The sequence below is a fragment of the Vombatus ursinus genome, unplaced genomic scaffold, assembly GCF_900497805.2.
Source record: "Vombatus ursinus unplaced genomic scaffold, bare-nosed wombat genome assembly UNPS02015012.1, whole genome shotgun sequence".
Lineage (NCBI taxonomy): Eukaryota > Metazoa > Chordata > Mammalia > Diprotodontia > Vombatidae > Vombatus > Vombatus ursinus.
Window position 1 is genome coordinate 1,296,191 of NW_020954790.1, and position 19,156 is coordinate 1,315,346.

The 19,156-nt window shown below is 62.4% G+C and overlaps 1 protein-coding gene across 1 annotated transcript in view; it reads left to right on the forward strand.

The window, feature by feature from the left end:
- The window catches only part of BCR (BCR, RhoGEF and GTPase activating protein), a 74,065-nt gene extending 58,938 nt beyond the window's left edge, over window positions 1-15,127 (forward strand). The window contains exons 14-23 of the mRNA XM_027845712.1: window positions 75-195; window positions 2,324-2,421; window positions 2,853-2,984; window positions 9,736-9,795; window positions 9,883-9,992; window positions 11,813-11,952; window positions 12,458-12,592; window positions 13,411-13,516; window positions 13,684-13,846; window positions 14,184-15,127. Coding sequence (XP_027701513.1) covers window positions 75-195; window positions 2,324-2,421; window positions 2,853-2,984; window positions 9,736-9,795; window positions 9,883-9,992; window positions 11,813-11,952; window positions 12,458-12,592; window positions 13,411-13,516; window positions 13,684-13,846; window positions 14,184-14,273 — 1,155 coding nt within the window. The 3' untranslated portion in view covers window positions 14,274-15,127. The remainder of the gene's footprint in view (window positions 1-74; window positions 196-2,323; window positions 2,422-2,852; window positions 2,985-9,735; window positions 9,796-9,882; window positions 9,993-11,812; window positions 11,953-12,457; window positions 12,593-13,410; window positions 13,517-13,683; window positions 13,847-14,183) is intronic.
- The last annotated feature ends 4,029 nt before the right edge of the window (window positions 15,128-19,156 follow it).

Sequence of the window (19,156 nt, forward strand, 5' to 3'; positions counted from 1 at the left end):
CCCCCTCCCTCTCTCCCTCCCTCCCTCCTTCTCCCTCTCCCTCCCTCTCCCCCTCTCTCTTCTCCCCACCCCAGGCCACTATCACTGCGTCCCTCACTCTGAGCCCCTTCTCTTGCCCAGACGATGAATCCGCCGGACTATATGGATTCCTGAACGTCATTGTCCATTCGGCCACAGGATTCAAACAGAGCTCAAGTAAGTGAGAGCTGTGGGAAGGGGGCAGCTCCCTGTGCGGCCCCACCAGGCAGCTTCACGGGGTGCTGAGCAGTGCCTGCCAAACCAGCCACGCATGAACTGGGAATGTGGCCTGGGTGTGGAAGCTCCCTCCACGCCCAGGCGGGTGAAAGCAAGGATGACCGTGGCCTTCCACGTGACCGGTGCCCTGGCCTGTCCCCAGGCACACAGTTACTGGTGGCTCCAGGTATGGGGTGAGAAGGCTCTGCAAAGGCTTGGAGGAGGGAGATGAGCAGCTTACCTCGAAGCCAGAGGACACAAAGTCCGGGGAAGGGAGGAGGGATGGAGCGTGTCAAATCTGTTCTGGAGGCCGAAGGCGCCCCGGGAGTGGATTGAGTAGGGGGGCCACGGTCAGACTTTGGAGGCTGAGTGGAGGGGAGGAGACTGAGGCAGGCAGCCCCACCCCCAGCAGCTATCACCACGGTCAAGACGGATGGGATGAGGGCCTGCGCCAGGCTGGGAGCAGGGGCAGGCCACAGAGGCCAAGGGAATAAGGTCTGTTTTGGATGTATTGGGTTTAAGAAGTCTATTGGGTATCCAGTTGGAGAAGCGAGGGGCAGGTCAGCAGAGAGGTTGGGGCAGAACCCAGAGATGGTCGTTTAATCCATGGGGGCTGACGAAGTCACCCGGACAGTGGGACCAAGGGGGGAGGGGCAGAGCCCAGGGGGAGAGGCGTGGCCCGGAGGGGGAGGAGGGGAACTGAGGGAGCCTGGGGCAGGGTGACCACCAGGGAGCACTGTGTGGAAGAAGGTCTGGAAGAGCGAGTCTCAGCTCAGGGGACCCAGGGAGCTGCCCGGGCCAGATGAAAACGGAAGCGGGCGCCGTTCACCAGAAGAAGCAAAAGGAACGTTAGGGGTGTGGCCGGTCGGGGCCTGGGAATCTCCTGCCCACGGCCCTCAGCCTTGCTTCACGTCCGCTGCCCTCCTGTGCGGGGTGCAGATCTGCTCCCCTGTGCTGCCCAGTCTAGGCTCAGGTCCCAGGGACCCTTTCCTCCCTGGTGGGTTCCTCTACCTCGGGAAGGATGAAATGTGAAGGAGGCAGGTGGGGGCCCCCTCAGCTCCCCAGGCTGCTGAGTCTGGCAGAGCAAGGGGGCTCCAGCAGGAGTCTGGATAACTGGGGCCCCCCGTGTCTGTGAGGCCTAGGGAGAGTGCTCCAGCAGGGGTCTGGATAACGGGCCCCCCGTGTCTGTGAGGCCCAGCGAGAGTGCTCCAGCAGGGGTCTGGATAACGGGCCCCCCGTGTCTGTGAGGCCTAGGGAGAGTGCTCCAGCGGTGGTCTGGATAACTGGGGTCCCCCGTGTCTGTGAGGCCCAGCGAGAGTGCTCCAGCAGGGGTCTGGATAATTGGGGTCCCCCGTGTCTGTGAGGCCCAGCGAGAATGCTCCAGCGGGGGAGTCCCTGGGGGCCGGGCCTGGCCCTGGTGCTGGGATCCTCCTCCGCCGGGCCTCCCAGCTCTCCCCAAGCCTGTTCGTCTTCCTTTGCTGTTCTCTTTCTTTGCGGAGCAGCAGGAGGGTGACCCTGGTCAGGGCCCTTCACTGCTGCCTGCCTCAGTTTCCTCATTTGTAACATGGGGGTCATCGTCGCTTCTCCCCTCCCAGGATTGTTGTGAGGATAAACAAAGTAGCCCTTGCTGCATGCCTTGCAAACCTGCTGGTATTATCACTGTTATTACGCTTGATGGTCAGGTCAGGCCCGCACTCCAGCCTGGGGCCTGTGAGCCGCCGCAGAGAGCCCCATCTTAGATCACAGTGTCAGTCTGCAGGAGCGGGAGAGTGTCCTCAGTGTCTGAGGGCCGTCCTGGGGATGGAGGCTGGGCCGGATGGAGGGGGGCGGGGAACCGCGGAGCTGCAGGTTCTGGCTCAGTGTCAGAGAAGACTGTGTCCCATGAGGTGCCGTGACAGGTAGTGAGCTCCCCATCCCCAGAGGCCTCCAACCAGAGGCTGGCCAGGTGTGACGTCATGTGGCTCCGGGTGATGCCCTGGGGAAGGGCCTTTCTCAGCTTTAACCCTTGTGCCCTGAATGTAGCTGAGGCAGGGCCTCAGGACACCGCACAGTGCCCTGACCATTTGGCCGCCCCTTGTGCCCTCCTCAGATCTCTACTGCACATTGGAAGTGGATTCCTTTGGGTACTTTGTGAACAAAGCCAAGACTCGGGTCTATAGAGACACAACTGAGCCCAACTGGAATGAGGTGAGGAGGGGACAGGGGAGGAGGGGAAGGCATGGGGGGGGGGCACAGGAGGGGAGGGGCAAAGCACAGGAGGGGAGGGGGGGCACAGGGGGAGGCACAGGAGGGGAGGGGGGAGGAGGGGGAGGCACGGGGGGAAGCACAGGAGGGGAGGGGGAGGGGGCGCAGGAGGGGAGGGGGAGGAGGGACAGGGACGCAGGAGGGGAGGAGGGAGGGGGGAGGAGGGGGCGCAGGAGGAGAGGGTAGCTTCTCCAGGAAGTGGTGTCTTGCCCAACCGCGTCTCTGCCAAGGATGGACTTCACCGGGAGATGGTTTCCTTGGCGCCTGGGGGGCAGGGCCGCGCCAGGGCCCCGCGCACTCTGCCCAGCTGATGCCCGCCGTCGGGCCCCTGCCGCTCACGCCCGGCTTTTCCTCCTCTCCCGACCCGGCGGTAGGAGTTTGAGATCGAGTTAGAGGGCTCCCAGAGCCTCCGGATTCTGTGCTACGAGAAATGTCACAACAAGGCCAAGCTCAGCAAGGATGACGGCGAGCCCAGTGACCGGATGATGGGCAAAGGCCAGCTGCAGGTGAGGCCGGGCTGCAGCCCCTCCTCCGCCCCTCCGCCCCCGGGGGGTGCAGCCACCAGCAGACCCAGCTTGGGGCAGGGCAGGACGGTGCCTGGGGCGCTACCTGTGGGCAGAGGGTCTGAGAGCACTGGGGAGTCCCCCCATTACTCCAGAGGAGAGCAGAGCTCCTCTCCCTGAACGTCCCTCCGTTCCCCTGGCGCGATGAGGACTTAGCTCCTTGTGTCCAGCACCGCCCCTCCTGGGCGCTGGCGCCATCCCCTCCTCCCCTGGTCTCCTTCGAGGTTCCTTCTGCGGGCGCGCATCCCCCCCGGGCCGCTTCCTTGGGGCCCCTTCTCTGCTTCCTCCCGACAGCCTGCTGTGGGCCCGAGGGGCCGGGACGTTTGTGGCCTGCCCGATGCAGGGCGGCAGGGGGTGCCGTGGACTCGGGGTCAGGCGGTCCTTCCTCTTACGGTCTCTTGGCCACGTCCATCCGGGATTCTCCTCAGGCCCTCGGGCGCTCCATTGGGCACACAGCCTGTGTGCTGACTTGCTCCTTCCCTCTGGCTACGCGACTGGCCCGGAGTTCTTTATTCTGGCCTCATGTGGTTCTCTTGATGTCTTCGAGGCCACGTCTCCCCTGTAACTGTGCCTTCCTCTCCTCTGACCTCGGGGCTTGGGAAGATTACTACTCGGACTTAAACCTGGCAAAAGACTGGGATGATGTGGGAGTGGAGAGGGACCTTAGGCCTCAGGTCAGGTGTGGGCCCGGTGCACTGCCTGAGGGAGGGTTATCAGAGTGCTCTGTGGTTGTTCGTCCACTTGGTTGTTCCTGTGTGGATGGTGCAGCTGAGCTCTTCCGAATGAGGATTTCTCCCACCCAGGAGCTCCTGTGATGGTCTAGGGAACAGCGTGATTCCCTGGAGGGCCTCCCATCCCTCCCTGGAGAGCTTGGCACTGGGTCTCCTCCACGGGAGGGGACGGCAGGTGGCTCCTTGTTTGTTACAAGCTAGGGACCCGAGGATGAGTGACTGAACAGCGCTCTGTGTTCTACTGTTCAGTGACCCTTGTACTCTGGTGGCATGTGTGCCTCGTCTGGTTTCGAGGTGGGTGCACACAGAGCCCCGAGGGCCTGCTATCTGCCTCCTCATAATCGACCAAGGGTTGGCTAAGATGCGTACCACCAAGGAGGCTGGCAATGGGCTTGCCAATGTGGCCAGGTGAGGAAGCAGGCCCTGGGCGGAGGAACCCGGTGTTCTCTTGGGATCCTTGTGGACAGGGGCTGGATCCTTGTGGACAAGGTCTGGATTGCTCTGGACAGGGTCTGAATCCTCTCAGACAAGATCTGGATCCTTGTGGACAGGATTCAGATCACTCTGGACACGGTCTGGATCTCCACAGACAGGGTCTGGATTCTCACAGACAGGATCTAGATCCTCTCACACAGGGTCTGAATCTTCTCGGACAGGATCCAGAGATCCTCTTGGACAGGGTCTGGTTCACTCTGGACAGGGTCTGGATCCTTGCAGACAGGGTCTAGATCCTCTTGGACAAGGTCTGGATCTCTCTGGACAGGATCTGGATCACTAGCCTAGCGGGGCTGCTCTTCCCTCCCTTTTCTCCTTTCCTCCTTCTCTCTGTAGGCGCGTCCCGGACGTGGTAGTTGAGTTCCGGGGGGCAGTTGGCTGGCCAGGCGAGCCTTAGCAGATCTGTTTGGGTTCTTCCCCGCTTGTGGCCTCCTTCGCGCCCTCGGGACGGCTTGGCTTGGTTGGATTCCTCTTTCCTTGAGGTTGTTCTGCTCCTTCCTGGCACTCTCTTTCTCTAGAGTTCAGTCGGCTGTACGTTCTAAACCCGTGCGGCCTTGGCTGCACAGTGAGAAGATGGCGTGTTTGCTGGCTGAAGAGTCTTCTGGGCCCTTTGGCCTCAGCGTGTGGGGAGGGAGCAGACGGGGCATTGCCATGAAGACAGAGTTCCCAGGTCGGGAGGGAGAGGAAGGGTCGAGGATGACTCTGAGGAAGGCTGGTGGGGTGCTGGCATGGGGGAGTGGGGAGGATGATCTCCAGGATGGTGCGGGGCAGGAGCAGGCAGGTGGAGATGTGGGACCTGAATCGTGAGGCTGAGTACGCAGGGCTGTGCGCCACGTAGGAGGGATGATGGAGGAGACCAGATCACTTAGGAATAAGGGGTAGGGGAGAGCCTTGAGGGGCATGCAGGCTGGGGAGGATGAGGGAGGTGCCCCTAGCAAGGCGGGTTGGGAGGCAGTGGTCATCGAAGAAGGTGGAGACCCGAGGCTGAGCGAGACGGGGCTGGCCGCGCTAAAGCAGGAAGGTCAACGATGAAGAAGCCTGCGGAATCCCTGGTAACGACCAGCACGGGCTCCTTCTGAGAGCCGTCCTCTCAAAGCGAGGGGGCCTGCAGCCAGAGGCTGGTAAGCACCTGCTCTCTGAGAGTCTGAAAAGCAGGAAGTATGTTGGAGGCAGTGTGGTCCAGTGGAAGCAGTCCTGGCGTCCCAGGTCTTGAGTTGGAATCCCTGCTCTACCCCTTCCTGAGTGACTTTGGACACGGCCCTTCCCCCTGCTTGGCTCCGTGGCGACCTAGCTTGGTGATGCTAGCACGGCCGCTTCTGGGAACAGTGGGGTCATGGGAAAGGTTAAGGAGGAGGGACCTGAGCATGTTTGTAGGGAGTGAGGAAGGAGCCAGCCTCTGAGGAGAGAAGAGGGCCTGGCTGCCCAAGGCACCAGCGGTTCTTGTTTGTCATTATTCACGTTTATTATACTGACTGACGTGCGTGTAGGAGAGTGCCTTAGGAGAGGCACACTGAGGCTCCCGGGGGGGACAGGAAAGCTCCTCTTTGAGGAAAGACAGCCTCGGCCCCAGTTGGTGTGAGGCCGAGGAGGGGGTGACAGCCTGGGGGGGATCTAGAAGCAGGGTGGGGGGGTGCCAAAGCTGAGCCTCAAGGGAGGTCAGAGGAGAGCAGGGAGCATCCCAGGCTGGCTGTGGACCCAGGAGCTCCAGATTGCTGGCCGCAGCCAGAAGGTTGGGCCGGGAAGGCAGGAGACTCCACTTGGGGAGGGTCGGCTGGGGCCGGACTGAGCAGGGCCGAGGACTGCGCATCTGTCTCTTGGAGGGAGGAGGGGGCTACGGACATGTTGGGAGTACGGAGGGTAGGAAGAGGATCCATCATCGGGGGCTGAGAGCCCAGAGTCCCCTGGGTCAGGCCTATCCTTCTCACAGCAGCTGCATCGGTCCTCCCAGGCAGAGGCCGACCAGCGCCAAGCTGGGCCTTGAACACCATCCCCTCCTCCCTCCCAGGTTTCCCAGCAGAGAGTGAATCACCTGCTGCCTGGACAACCCATAGAAACCAGGCAGGGCACAGCAGTGTTTGTTGACAGAGGAAATGACGGACCCAGGGACGGAGGGAAGGAGTGGGGGGGGACGGAATCCTCCAGGCCAGGCCAGGGAACACAGGAACTGCCTGTTTTCTATGAGTTCTTTGTTTTTTTGGCCTCGCGTGGGCAGAAGGTCTCCTTCCGCAGTAGCGTCCAAAGTGTGGGCGGCGCCAGCCTTCCTACATCGGTCCCATGGCGGGGTGCCCCGTAGAAGGGGCCTCGGTCCCACCCAAGTCCCAGAGCCACGGTCCAAATCCACCAGTCAGCCCACTCGTGTGTATTGAACTCCTATGCACTAGGTACCAGCCACGGTCTGGGGGCGGGAGAGGAAGCTGATTGGAGCTGGATGTTAGGAAATAGGAGATCCATTCCACCCTAGGAGGGGGTGAGCTCCCCATCCGTGGACGGGGTGAGCTCCCCATCCGTGGAGGGGGTGAGCTCCCCATCCGTGGAGGGGTGAGCTCCCCATCCGTGGAGGGGTGAGCTCCCCAGCCGTGGAGGGAGGTTTCTGGGTAGTGGCCGGATGAGCACCACTCAGGTGTCAGGGAGGCCGGGGGTGGGGATTTCTTTGGTGGGCTGGGTCTCCAGAGGCCAGGATTCTGCAAAGTCGGTCCCTTGGGTGCGGAATGGAAGGAGCCAGCGGGGAAGGGCCACCCCTGTCTGCTGTGCTGGGGAGGCCCCGAGGTCCCTGGGTGTGACCTTCAATGCCTGCTGATGCTCCAGGGCTCCCCCCAGGCAGAGCCTGGGCTGCCAGGGCAGGGCCAGAGCCTGCCCTCTGAGTTTGCTGGGCCTGGGCAGGGCTGGGGTCTGGGATCTGGGGAAGGCCATGGCCCCAGGGGCCTTGTTGGGGCCGAGCTGACCACCAGCACTGCCCAGCACTGGCTCCTCTTTCCACATTCCCCTCGTCCTGCCCCCTCCGAGATGTCCCTGAGCCCCACTCTTCTCCAGGGCTTCCCCCGGCCAGGGATTTCCTGTTTGTCCCTCCCTGCTGGCCCTTGAGCCTCGGCCTTCTCATCCAGAGTCCTTCCTGTGAAGCCCGGGCTATTCTGGAGGGCAGCCTTGGGACCCAGGAGGGACCAGAGAGGAGCCGTTTGGCTGGCATGGCTGGGGGGGTGCCTGTGCCCACCCTTGGCAAGGTGGGCGGGCTTTGCCCTCGGTCCCAGGCAGCAGCCGGTGCCCCTAGGGACATGCTTAGTGACATGGAGGCTGGACTTTCAGCCAAGCCATCAACATTTATTAAGCACCTGCTGCACGCCAGGCACTGCGCAAAGCGCTGGGGATAAAAAAGAGGCCGTCGCCGTCCTTCCTCCAGGAGCTCAGCCTGATGGGGCAGACAGCATGCAAACACATATCCACGGCCAGCTCTCCATGGGCTACGCAGGAGATAAGGGTTGGCCCCAGCCTAGCCTCCAGCCTCCAGCCTCCAGCCCATCACGGCTGGTTCTAGGGCCGTTGGGGGCAGGAGCAGGAGCTGGGGAGGGGCTTGCCCAAAGCGTGCCAGGGGTAGTGAGCTCCCCGTCTTGGAGGTCTCCAAAAAGCACCCTGTGGATGAGCCCTCATCTGAGGATGGGGAAGCCGGCAGGGGGTGGGGTCTGGCCTCCTGCGAGGCTCCTTCCGACCCTGCACAGCAGATCTTAGCCATAATGAGACCCCGACGGAAAATGTTACTTGGCATTCCCTGGAATGGAAGCCAGGCCTTTCAGAAAGGAAACGGACCTGCTCCTGTTTCTGACAACAAATAGCGGCCTGATACACATTCCCGTAACCGTCAGCTGTGGGGGGAAACATATACCCAGGAGAGAGGGAGGCCTGGTCTGTGCGAGGGCGGGGCCTTCCTGAGACAGCGGACTAAAAGCCGCCGCCTAAAGCCGCCACCGCTCACTGCCTGACTCCTTCCTGGGCTCCAGCACCCTGAGGGGGAGGATGAAGGAGGCGCCCACCATCTCCACGGTCGCAGCCATGCTGGGGCTCTGCCGGAGCTGGTGGGGCCAGGGCAGGGCACTGTGGGCCCACGTTCACCGCCGAATGTGCAGGGGCAAGGTTAGTGTGGCTGGGGATGCTCTGAGGGGGCAGTTAGCGTTCGCTTGTGTCCCGCGAAAGGCCCCTGGAGTCCTCTGGGCCAGCTCTCCACACCGGGGGCCTCCCAGCGACCACTTGGACACATGGAGTGATGGGGAGCTCACCACCTTTGTGCTGAGCCTGGCCAGCCCATGTTAGGGCGCTCTCACTGGCCAAGGGCTTCATTGTTGCCCAGTCCTGCCTCCAGGAGCCTCACGGGCCCCCCCTTCTCTCTAGGTTGTGGGTCCTGTGGGATGGAGAAGTGGGGAGAGCAGCCAGGCCAGCATAGCCCAAGCAGGTGCTGCGGGGCTCCGAAGGCCTCCCCTGGGGACCAGAGCAGTGTGGTCTGCAGCAGGAGGGAGGCCAGCCTCTGGCTTGGAGCCTTCTCACTGGGGCCGGCGGGGGCCGGCGGGAGGCGAAGGAGGCTTGCGGAGTAAGTCTAGGGAGAGGGGGCCACCTTATGAGGCTGCATCCTTGGAGCGCCATGCTCTCTGCACCGGGGACTGGGGACAGAGCCTCGGCCCTCAGGCCAGGGCAGCTGCCTCCGCTTCCCTGGGACCTTGGGCAAACCCTTGTGGATCTCAGATTCCTCATCTGTAAGATGGATAGGCTGGTCGGGATGGTCTCTGGGGCCCTCCTCCCTCTAGATGTATGAGTCTTTCTCTGTGGTGTTTGGGCCCGTGACCTGAGGCGGCCTCTGCCTTCCCTGGGCCTCAGGCTTCATGTGCTCAGGGACAGCTGGAGGGTGAATGACCTGAATGACCGCTGGGCCCCCCCAGAAGCCCCGCCTCACAGCCCTGCCTGAGCAAGAGTTCCTGAGTATTGGTGAGAGAGGGGGCCTCCTCAGCCCACACTGATGCCCTCAGCGTGCCAGGGTTAAAGGCCCAGACATCATCCAGCCTCCTGCCTGCGTGACCGTGGCTGGCACTGGGGACCAGTCTGCTGTGGCCAGCCAGCATCTGGGGGCAGACCCTCCCCCCCTGCCCACATGCTGGTGATGCCCACCTTTGGGCCTGATGCCAGGGCCTTCTCCGGGTACTCCTGTATTTAAGGTGTATGGTCTGCGCACTTCAGGGAGAGCCTTCCCCACACCCGTGGCTCGCAGCCCTGGGAGCCGGGCCCAGGCTCCTGGGCTGCCTTGTTAAGAGATGGGCACCAACCTGGGCCTCCCTTAGGTAACCCCCTGGGGCTCTGGAGATGCAGGCCTCCAGGAGCCTGCTGAAACTGCTTTCCTCCACACTGGCCCGAGCCCTGAGGTCCAGGCTGGTGTGGGGGAGTGACTGGGGGGCCCGGACGGCCAGGTCACAAGGCTGCTGCTTGTCTTTCAGCTGGACCCCCAGGCCCTCCAGGATAAAGATTGGCAGCGTGCCGTCATCGCCATGAACGGCGTAAGCGTGAGGCCACAAGGGGAGCGGGGGTGGGGGCCCGGGCCGTGGCAGACCTGACCCCTGACCTTTGCCCCCTGTCCCACGTAGATCGAGGTGAAGCTGTCCGTGAAGTTCACCAGCCGGGAATTCAGCTTGAAAAGGATGCCTTCCCGCAAGCAGACCGGCGTCTTTGGGGTCAAGATTGGCGTCGTCACCAAGTGAGTGGCGGCCATCGCTGCTGAGGGGAGCAAGCACGGGGGGCACCCCGGGGCCGGGGGCTCCGCACCACCTGGACAGGGCTCCAGCCACAGGCTTGACTCCCAGCCGGGCCTCCCGGGCTGGGCTCCAGGGTCGATCCTTCCGCGTGATGAACTCGTCACGGGCGCCGGCTCCTTCTGACCACAGCCTGGCGTGCCCCTCCTGGGCTTCCCCTCCTGCACCTTCCAGGACAGCTCTCCCCGGGACCCCGCCTCCCGCCCTTCCCCACTCCCCGTGGCATCTTCCCCAGACGCGGCCGAGGCCACCACGCGGCAAAGGGCGAGCTCCCCGTGGGGTTCCGGTGGGGGGCCCGGCAGGAGGCGACGAACATTCAGTAAGCGGGCTGCGGAGCAAGGCCCGCAAGTGGACAGGACCCTCAGGACGGGAGGGCTGGCTGGGTGCGCCTGGCAGGCTCAGAGCAGAGGCCCGGGGATGTAGGCAGATGCTGCCGCCACCACAGGGAGGCCCTGCCCCTGCAGACCGAGATTGGAGCAGAGCTAGCCAGAGAGGGAGGGGAGGAGGGAAGGGAGCCGGCTCGGTGACGGGGCCGTCCACTAAGCCCCTGCGAGGTGTGTAGGGGTCCAGAGAGACCCCTGAGCTTGGAGTCGGGTTCAAATCCCACTTCAGACACTCGCTTTTTCTGTGGCCCTGGGGGAGGTACTTAATCTCACTGTGCCTCAGTTTCCTCAACTATTCAATGGGAGAGTTGGCCTCAAATGTCAGCCTTCTGGCGCTGACTCCCAGAACTCCTCTGTGATGAGGAGGCGAGGGGAGGTGGGAAGGCCTTGAACGCCAGGGAACAGAGCTTGTGTCGGTCTCGGTGGTTAGCAGGGAGCCATAGCAGATGGCTGAGCACAGGAGGGACCTCGCCAGATCTGAGTTGCCAGTAGCAGGAGAGAAGTCCTGAAGGTTGCTGATGGGGCAGGCCATGGGGTCGGGAGAGTTAGGGCCGCTAAAATCACTAGCAGAACCAGGCTCCTCCAGGCCTCCTCGGAGGGGGTCCCAGGGGTGGATGTCAAGCCCTACCTTTGGGCTCCGACCTGGATGGGGGAGCCTTGATGGGGACAGGCGAGAAGTCCAGCGTGCAGAGAAGGGTGCTGTCATCCTCCTTCCCCCAGCCCTTCTTGCAAGGGTCTGCTTCTGTCCTGGGATCCGAGGCGGGCCCAGTCGGCCTCGTTGGGGCTTCATTGGCCTGGGCCGGACACTTGGGGTCATCTGGACGGGGTCACCGAGGTCCAGGGGCTGGCCCAGGCTCACACAGCACACTCTGGGCAGAAGTGGGATTTGTCTCTTGAAGGCTCTGCGAGGCAGGAGCTCTCCCAATGCTTGGCTTGCGTTGCATTGCATTGCGATGCAGGGGCTTGGCCCCACGGGGCAGAGTGGCTCTAGTCAGATGGTGGTCGGCTCACTCACCGTCTTCCCACGTGCCCTGCTCCCCTGCGCCATTTCCTTCTGTTGGTGGAAAGAGCCAGAGGGCCAACGCATCGTGCCTGACTAGGGCCCCTCCACCTGGGCCCGCTCCGGCATGTCCCAGGATGGGACCCTCTGGCTTTCACTTTGCTTGTCCACACAGGAGGGATCAGATGCCCTGGGGGCCCCCCCAGCTCCACAGTCCTGGGGCCAGGCTCCCAAGTTTCACAGATGCAGATTTGGCCTGTGGGGCAGCGGGTGGTCCTGGGAGGTAGCGAGCACAGCCTTCAGGGCAGGCCAGACAGGATTGTGATGGTCACTCCCACTCCTCCTGGCCACTTTGTCCAAATGGCATTCTTGTCCCTTGCAGGAGGGAGAGGTCCAAGGTGCCTTACATCGTGCGCCAGTGCGTGGAGGAGATCGAGCGCCGGGGAATGGAGGAAGTGGGCATCTACCGCGTGTCAGGCGTGGCCACCGACATCCAGGCCTTGAAGGCCGCCTTCGACGTCAGTGAGTCCCCAGAGGTCCCACTGGGGGAAGTGGGGAGGTCAGGGGGAGGCCTGGCCCCGATGCTGCTCCTCCAGGCACCTGCTGGCCTCAGTTTCCTCTGCCAGGCCAGGGGATGCCGGCAGGGCCCCACCCAGAACCAGGGACTTCCCCTGAGCCAGGCTCATCGAAGGATTTGTGTCCCCACAAGATGGGGGCAGTTTCGAATCAGAGAACACACTCACTCAACGTGGGAAGGACATGTCTGCCAACGCTCCCAGGCGGGTGGTTGCCCAGAGCCCTCCCGGGGTCGCTGGCTTCATGCTTCCCGTCCACAGGGTTAGGGGCTCCGGGCTAAGGGGGAATGAGAGTGTGACAGAGCCTCGATTGCCACTCTTGGTGGAAAAAACTGGGCTGGTGCCTATGCTGGGCTGCAGTGAGGCCTTGGAGGGAGTGGATGAGGAGAAACTTCCAGCCTATTGGAGACCCCAAAGTCAGCCTGAATCCAGCCTTCTGCGTCTGCTTTCAGACAATAAAGACGTATCTGTGATGATGAGTGAGATGGACGTCAACGCGATTGCGGGGACACTCAAGTTGTACTTCCGAGAACTGCCCGAGCCCCTCTTCACAGACGAGCTCTACCCCAGCTTTGCAGAGGGCATCGGTAAGTCCCCCAGCCCAGTAGCCGTGCATGCCCCGGGGGCTCCTGTGCAGGTGTTCTGCCCCACACCAGGGTCCAAGGTGGCTGCGGGCCAGGCCTCAGCCCCACACCTGGAGGGTCCTTCCCTGTGGGGTCTCCCTGACCACAGCCTTCCTGGGCTCTGCCCGGAGACCTCTGTAGCTCCTGGGGCAATCTGGCCCACACCTGGAGGGCTCTCCTGCCCAGACTGCTTTTGCCTCCTTCTCTTCACCAGCTGGTGGGGAGCTTCCTACTCAAGCTGGTGCATGGAGACTGGACCCTTCAGGGGGGTCCAGGACCTTCAGGGGTTCCTGGGTCCTTCAGGGGTTCCTGGGCCCTTCAGGGCTTCCTGGCCCTTCAGCGGTTCCTGGGCCCTTCATGGGGTCCGGACCCTTGTGGGCTTCATGGAAGGCTGCCCCTGGCAGGCCAGGCCCCCTTCACTTTCCCAATGCTGGGTCATGCCGGGGCTCCCATGGGGTCCTTTTTTCAATCGCTTTCAGAGGATCTGCCGTCCCCCCAGCCCTCCCATGTAGGCTTGTGAGTTTGCCGAATACAAATGAATGATAAGATGTGACGGGATCCTCAGTAGATCCTTTCTTTCTGGATTTGGCCGGCCTTTCCCTTTCATCTGTCTAGATGTGGGCAGAGGTCAGCCCTTCCAGCTGCAGGCTGCCCGCGTCTTCATCCCGACCTCGATCAAAGCCTCAAACGGTTAAGAAAGGCCAAGGACAGAGCCCTGTGGCAGCCGACTGGGAACCCGTCTCTGAGGTGGCCCTGACTCCTTTCTCCAACTCTCTCTGCAGCACTTTCGGACCCTGTGGCAAAAGAGAGCTGTATGTTGAACCTGCTGCTGTCCCTTCCTGAGCCCAGCCTCCTCACCTTCCTCTTCCTTCTGGACCATTTGAAAAGGTACTGGCTGAGGTGGCGGCCTCCCCTTCTGGCCTGGAGCCTGGGTGCCCTTCCCAGGCCCAGCACAGGCCCAGCCGGACTGCTGCCTCTTCCTGCCCTTGGCAGAGGCTCTGAGCGGTGCCCCCCCCCCCGGGGCTCTGCCTTCACCTGCCTGCCTGTGCCCCCAGGGTGGCAGAGAAGGAGACGGTCAACAAGATGTCCCTCCACAACCTGGCCACGGTCTTCGGCCCCACCCTGCTGAGGCCTTCGGAGAAGGAAAGCAAAGTGCCCCCGACCCCGAGCCAGCCCATCACCATGGCCGACAGCTGGTCCCTAGAAGTCATGGCCCAGGTACGGGGCGGGGTGCCCGCCAGGTGGTGGGGTGGGGTGGGGCACCAGGGAGGCCGTCCGCCGTCTACCGATCAGGACGTGGCGTCTCCGAGGGCAGTTTGCTTCCCCGGCTACGAGGGCTAGGGAGCAGCCTGGCTGAGCCAAGAGTTTCCGTCTCCTCCTGCCAGTCCTGGGCTCAGCTGGGGGAATGGGCTGCCTGTCCCAGGGTGCCTCTGGGGCCCCTCGGCCTGGGCTCTCTGCTCGCGCTCCAGGGCTCGCGGGAAGCTGGCCCCTTTGGTGTGTGGCCAGCCCGAAGCCGCCCTGCAGACTTGCCTCTTCCCCTCCCCCTCCTCCACAGGTCCAGGTGCTGCTCTATTTTCTGCAGCTGGAGACGCTGCCAGCTCCGGACACCAAGAGACAGAGCATCCTTTTTTCCACCGAAGTCTGATTGCCGGACTGCGCGGCAGGAGACTGGGAGAGTGGGCCAGAGGCCACGGGGGCCCCGAGCAGAGAAGAGGGAGCCCCTTAGACCCCAGGAGCCGAGGCAGCTGAGGCCCCGGGCCGGCGCCTCGGATGCCCCAAGGCCTCCCCTGGGCCGAAGCTCTGGCCGCCCTCCTCTTGGCCCTCGGGAAGGGTTTGAGCACGGAGCTCAAGGACAACACCAAGGGTCGTCAGGGAGGCAGGAGGAACGGGCGGGGAGCCCTCCACCACTGCCCTGGCCCAGGAGGACTCCTGACCCTGAGACCACTCCCCAGACCCCCCCATGCTCCTCCCTCTCCCACCTCCTCTTTGGGCCGGCCAGGGCCTGGTGGAGGACCAGGCAGCTGAGGGTCCTGCCAACACCCCCCCCCCCCCGCTCCTACTGTGGCCCCCCCGTCACGTGCGCATCTCCTGGCCTTCTCTGCCACGACCAGGCTTCTCCCTCCTTAGTTGCTGCTGCTAGCACCGCCACCATGGTCAGTGCGCCCGCTTGCTGGTTGACTCGTGTTCTCACCTTGTGTCTAAAGAGAGTCCGATACTTGAATCTCCAGCCCAGGGAGCAGGCCTGAAGGCAGCCTCTGGCCACCCCCTCCCTGGGCACTGTGGCTCCTGGCGGCACCCCGCCCTCACTCACCCTCACCTCCACACTGGCCCTCGCCTGCCGTCCACTCATGTGCGGTCCAGGCCTTCATCGTCATCCCCATCTCCTCTGGCGGCTTGTAGAAACTGGGCAGCGACCCGCCCGTGCCCATTCTTACCCTACTTTGTTCTTATTTATATAGGACGTGGAATGTTGAATATTAAACCACAGATTTTATTGTGCATCTGGACATGACTAGCTCACAGGCGACGTGCCCCCTTATCGTTCTGTGTGTCTGCCGTCCCAGGGCAGCCCCCGGATGGGGGACCCTCGAGAAAGGCACCAGGTGTGGACCAGGAAGGGCCTCCTCCCCAGTAACTTTTCCTGAAGAGCCTGCTTTGTAGGTAGTGAGCTCCCCATCTCAGAGCTCTTCAGGCACCTCCCTGTGCCCAGAAGTGTGGGGGGCACTTGTGCCTTGGACGGGATGACCCCTGAGCTCTCCAGCCAGGAGGGTCTCTGATTCGGGGCCTGCGGTCTGGCCTCTCGCCAGGACCGTCAGTTGGCAGGCGGCTTAGGGCTGTAAAGGTCATTGTGGTTTCTCTCTGGGCGGCTTGGGAGGGAACCCCAGGCCCGCTCCCATGAAGCAGGGGGAGGGCCGACATGGGGGACCAGCCCAGAAGGGCGCAGGAGGCAGTGGGCCCAGCAGCCTCCCGCCTACTCCACAGGGGGACAGGGTAGTTCTAGGCTGGTTTTCTGCAGAGACCTTCCCACTCCCCGGGGGTGGAGCAGGGAACCACGTGAAGGCCCCAACAGCTCTGGGCTTCTCTGGGGCCATCCAGCTAGCAAGGGCGTGGAGGTTCACACTGTCCGGATGGGTGGCGAGGGAGTATGTGGCAGTTCGCCCAGTCAATCAATAAACATTTATTAAGCACCTACTATGTGCCAGGCACTGTGCCATGCGATGCCCTCCCTGGACCCCAGGGCCATCCTGCCCCTCCAGCCAGCCCGCTAGCCCTCCCTTTCTATCTCTTGCTCTTGCTCTGAGAACAGTCAGGAAGCCAAGGCCGCCATTGTCATGGGACAGTGGGCCATCCCGCCCGGGACGCCATGTGACTGCCCGATGCCTGTCCTGCCTCCCATATAAGCTCGCTCGCTTATAGAGCTCAGAACCTCAGGCAGATGGAAGCGCCTGCCTCCAGAAGTGATGTCCCAGACTCGGGGTTTGGTTTCCAGGGGCAGGCTGTGCACTCCCGCTCCTCAAACTGGAGCTCCGGAGCCCCCAGTGGCGACCTTCCCTATTACAGTCAGCCAGTAGCCACAGGTATTAGCTCAAAGCAAAGGCATTTACCTGTGAGTAAGAAGCGCAACTGCAGCCCTACCCCTAACCGCCTCCAGCAGCCCTGAGGTTGCACCCCCCCACAAATACCCTCACTGAGGGAAGGCAGGGTCCGCGCCCCGCTAGTGAGCTAGGAAGGTGTGGGGCCAGGGTAGTGCACACCTCTAGCTTCTCCTCAGAGTGGTCCTATGCTGCTTCTCCACCCCACGTACATAGCATCTCTGCTGGGTGGGGTGCTCAGATGTGTTCCATGGGCATGCTCCTCAGCCTGGCCCCCAATGGTCTTCAAGCATTTACTAATGTGCAGGTGCTGTGCTAAGCACTAAATGCAAATACAAGTAAAATGCCGACAGTCCCTGCCTTCAGAGACCTTCCATTCCAACTGGGGGGGGGTGGAGATCACACATGCCAGGAAGCTGCCAAGGGGGTGGGGAGGCCAGGACAGGGCCAAGTCCCTGGGGGCTGGTGAAGGCTGTCCAGGGTGCAGTCTGGAGAGGACTGAGACCCAGCTGGCCCCAATGCCCTCCTTAAATGGGGGAGCCCTCCAGTCAGAGGGGAAGGCTGAATGGGCAGGGTGCTTCTGATGGATGGCTGGCCCGAAGACCTGGCTCTCTTTTCTGCTACCAGGGCTCATGCTCTGTGATGCCTCTCTTGCTCACTCCCTGCAGAGGGGGGGGTCTCCTCCTGGGAGGGTAGGTCTGCTGCAGAATGCCCTGGCTCGGGGCAGAGTGGGGGCAGGGGCAAAGGAGAAAGATCCCTGCCCCGCCGCTGCCCTCGGGCAGAAGTGGGGGAGGCACACCCCACCAAGCCTTGAATGTCCCGCACCTGTGCTTGTGTGGCCGGCCAGCAGGGGAGGCCAAGGACTCCTTCCATTTCAGCCAGAGAAAGGTGGAATGGGGGTGGGGTCAAACCTCGCTACCCTGTTACCATCTACCCTGTACTGTCTATGATCATAGCAACAAAGCTGGGCCCCCCATTCTTCAGCCAAACATTGTGTTGTATGTGTGTGCGTTGACTCACACCCCTAAAACTAGAGCTCGGGAGCCCCCGCTAGTAAGTTTGACTCTAATTGCCAATAAACACAATTAGGTGAAGGCTAGCATTGACTAAGGCAGCCTACTGAGTTTTAGTTACAGAAAGATAGACAGACAGACAAACTGGAGAGAGACTTGGATATGCTAGAGACAGGCACAGAGAGAGTGAGGGAGCACAGGCAGAGACAGCCCTCTGGCAAACACTGCTCTCCAGAGACCCTCCCTTCAGTCACCTCTCCTAAGTGCGTTCCCAATCCCATACATCCAGAACCCCCATGCCTCTGGGTCACGCGGCTTACTGCAATCCTGGGCTTAAGAGCTAAAGCCAACACTTGAAACAAAGATGAAGGACTGAAGAAAAGGCCTTCTTGAGCCCAGAGGGAAAGGCTGCGGGCCTCCATGGAAGTCTAGTCCCTGCCTTGGGGCTGGGTGCAGGAGGGTCCGTAGCCCCTCCCCAGGCAGCGGGGCCACCAGGGCACAGCCACGCCTCTTCCCCAGCACCCGGCCAGGCTCAGCCATCCTCTTTCCAGTCCTGCCCCCTGAGGACCTCAGTCACCGACCCCGTGGTGGCCTTCGCCAGCAGCCTGGACGCTCCTCAGCGTGGGGAGGAGGGGTCTCCCCAAAGACCTCAGGTTTTCAGAAACAGAGACCTCCTGGCTGAGGGAGCTGCCGCTCCTCCCAGGGGCCTTGGCCAAATTTCCCAGAAGCCTTCTCCAGGCCCCTTGGGTCGGCCCTGGCTCTCCAGGCTGTCCCACGGATAGGTCTGGAGACCTGCTGAGGGCGCTAGCTTCTTCTTTGTGCGTCAGGTGGTCAGCAAGCATTTATGAAGCATCTACCACGCGTGCCAAGCCACGTGCTAAGTGCCGGAGGTATGGGGAGAAAGGGTCCCTGGCCTCCGGGAGCTCCGCGGCAAGTGGAGGCAGCAGCTCCCACACGAGGGGCTGGAACAGGCCGAGGGTCCATCGGAGACGGTCAAGGGAGGGGAGGGATGGGGGGGGGGGCCGGGGGGGGCTTCCGGGGGGGGGGGGGGGGCCCGGGGAGAGGAGGGGCCGTTAGGAAGGGCTCTGAAGGCCCAGCAGAGCTGTTTGTATTTGCTCCTGCACGCCAGAGAGAGCCATTGCAGGTTATGGAGTAGAATGTGGTGTGGTCAAACCTGGACTTTGGGGAGATCCTTTAGTATCTGAATGAAGGATGGACCTGAGTAGGGAGAGACTGAGGCAGGCAGATCCCCCCCAGTGATAACTGCAGTAATCGAGGCCTAAAGTGATGAGGGGCCTGCACTGGGGTGGGGGCTGTGTCAGGGAAGAGAAGGGGGAGGATTTGAGGACAGGCCTGGGCACCACGCTGGGTCTGGGGGGTGAGAGAGAATGAGGAGTCCAGGATGACCCCCAGGCTGGGGGCCTGAGGGCCTGGGAGGGCACTCACAGGGAAGGCTGAGGGGGGAGGGTTTAGGGGGAAAGGTCATGAGCTCTGTTTGGACCTACCGAGTGTGACATCCACTGGACGTCTAGTTGGACATGTCTGAGGCAGCTGGAGATGTGAGATGGTCGGGGCAGGACAGGCAGATCTGAGAATCATCAGCAGAGATGGCCATTCAATCCATGGGAGCTGATGAGATGACCCAGAGCAGTGGGCCCAGGACCGAGCCCTGGGGGACGCCCATGGCAAGAGGGCCTGGTCTGGAGGAGGGTCCAGAGGAGGAGACATAGCAGTAACATCAGGTCCGAGCTGGAAGGAGGGTTAGTGCAATTCAAATTTCAGAAGCAGCCGGACCCAATCATGGGCACCCCACAGCTGGCCCCTGTCATCACACAATGGCCGGCTGGTAGGAACCTTCAGGGAGCCTCGGGTCCAACCCTTCTCCCATTTCTGAGGCAATAGGCCCAGAAGGGGAAGCGACT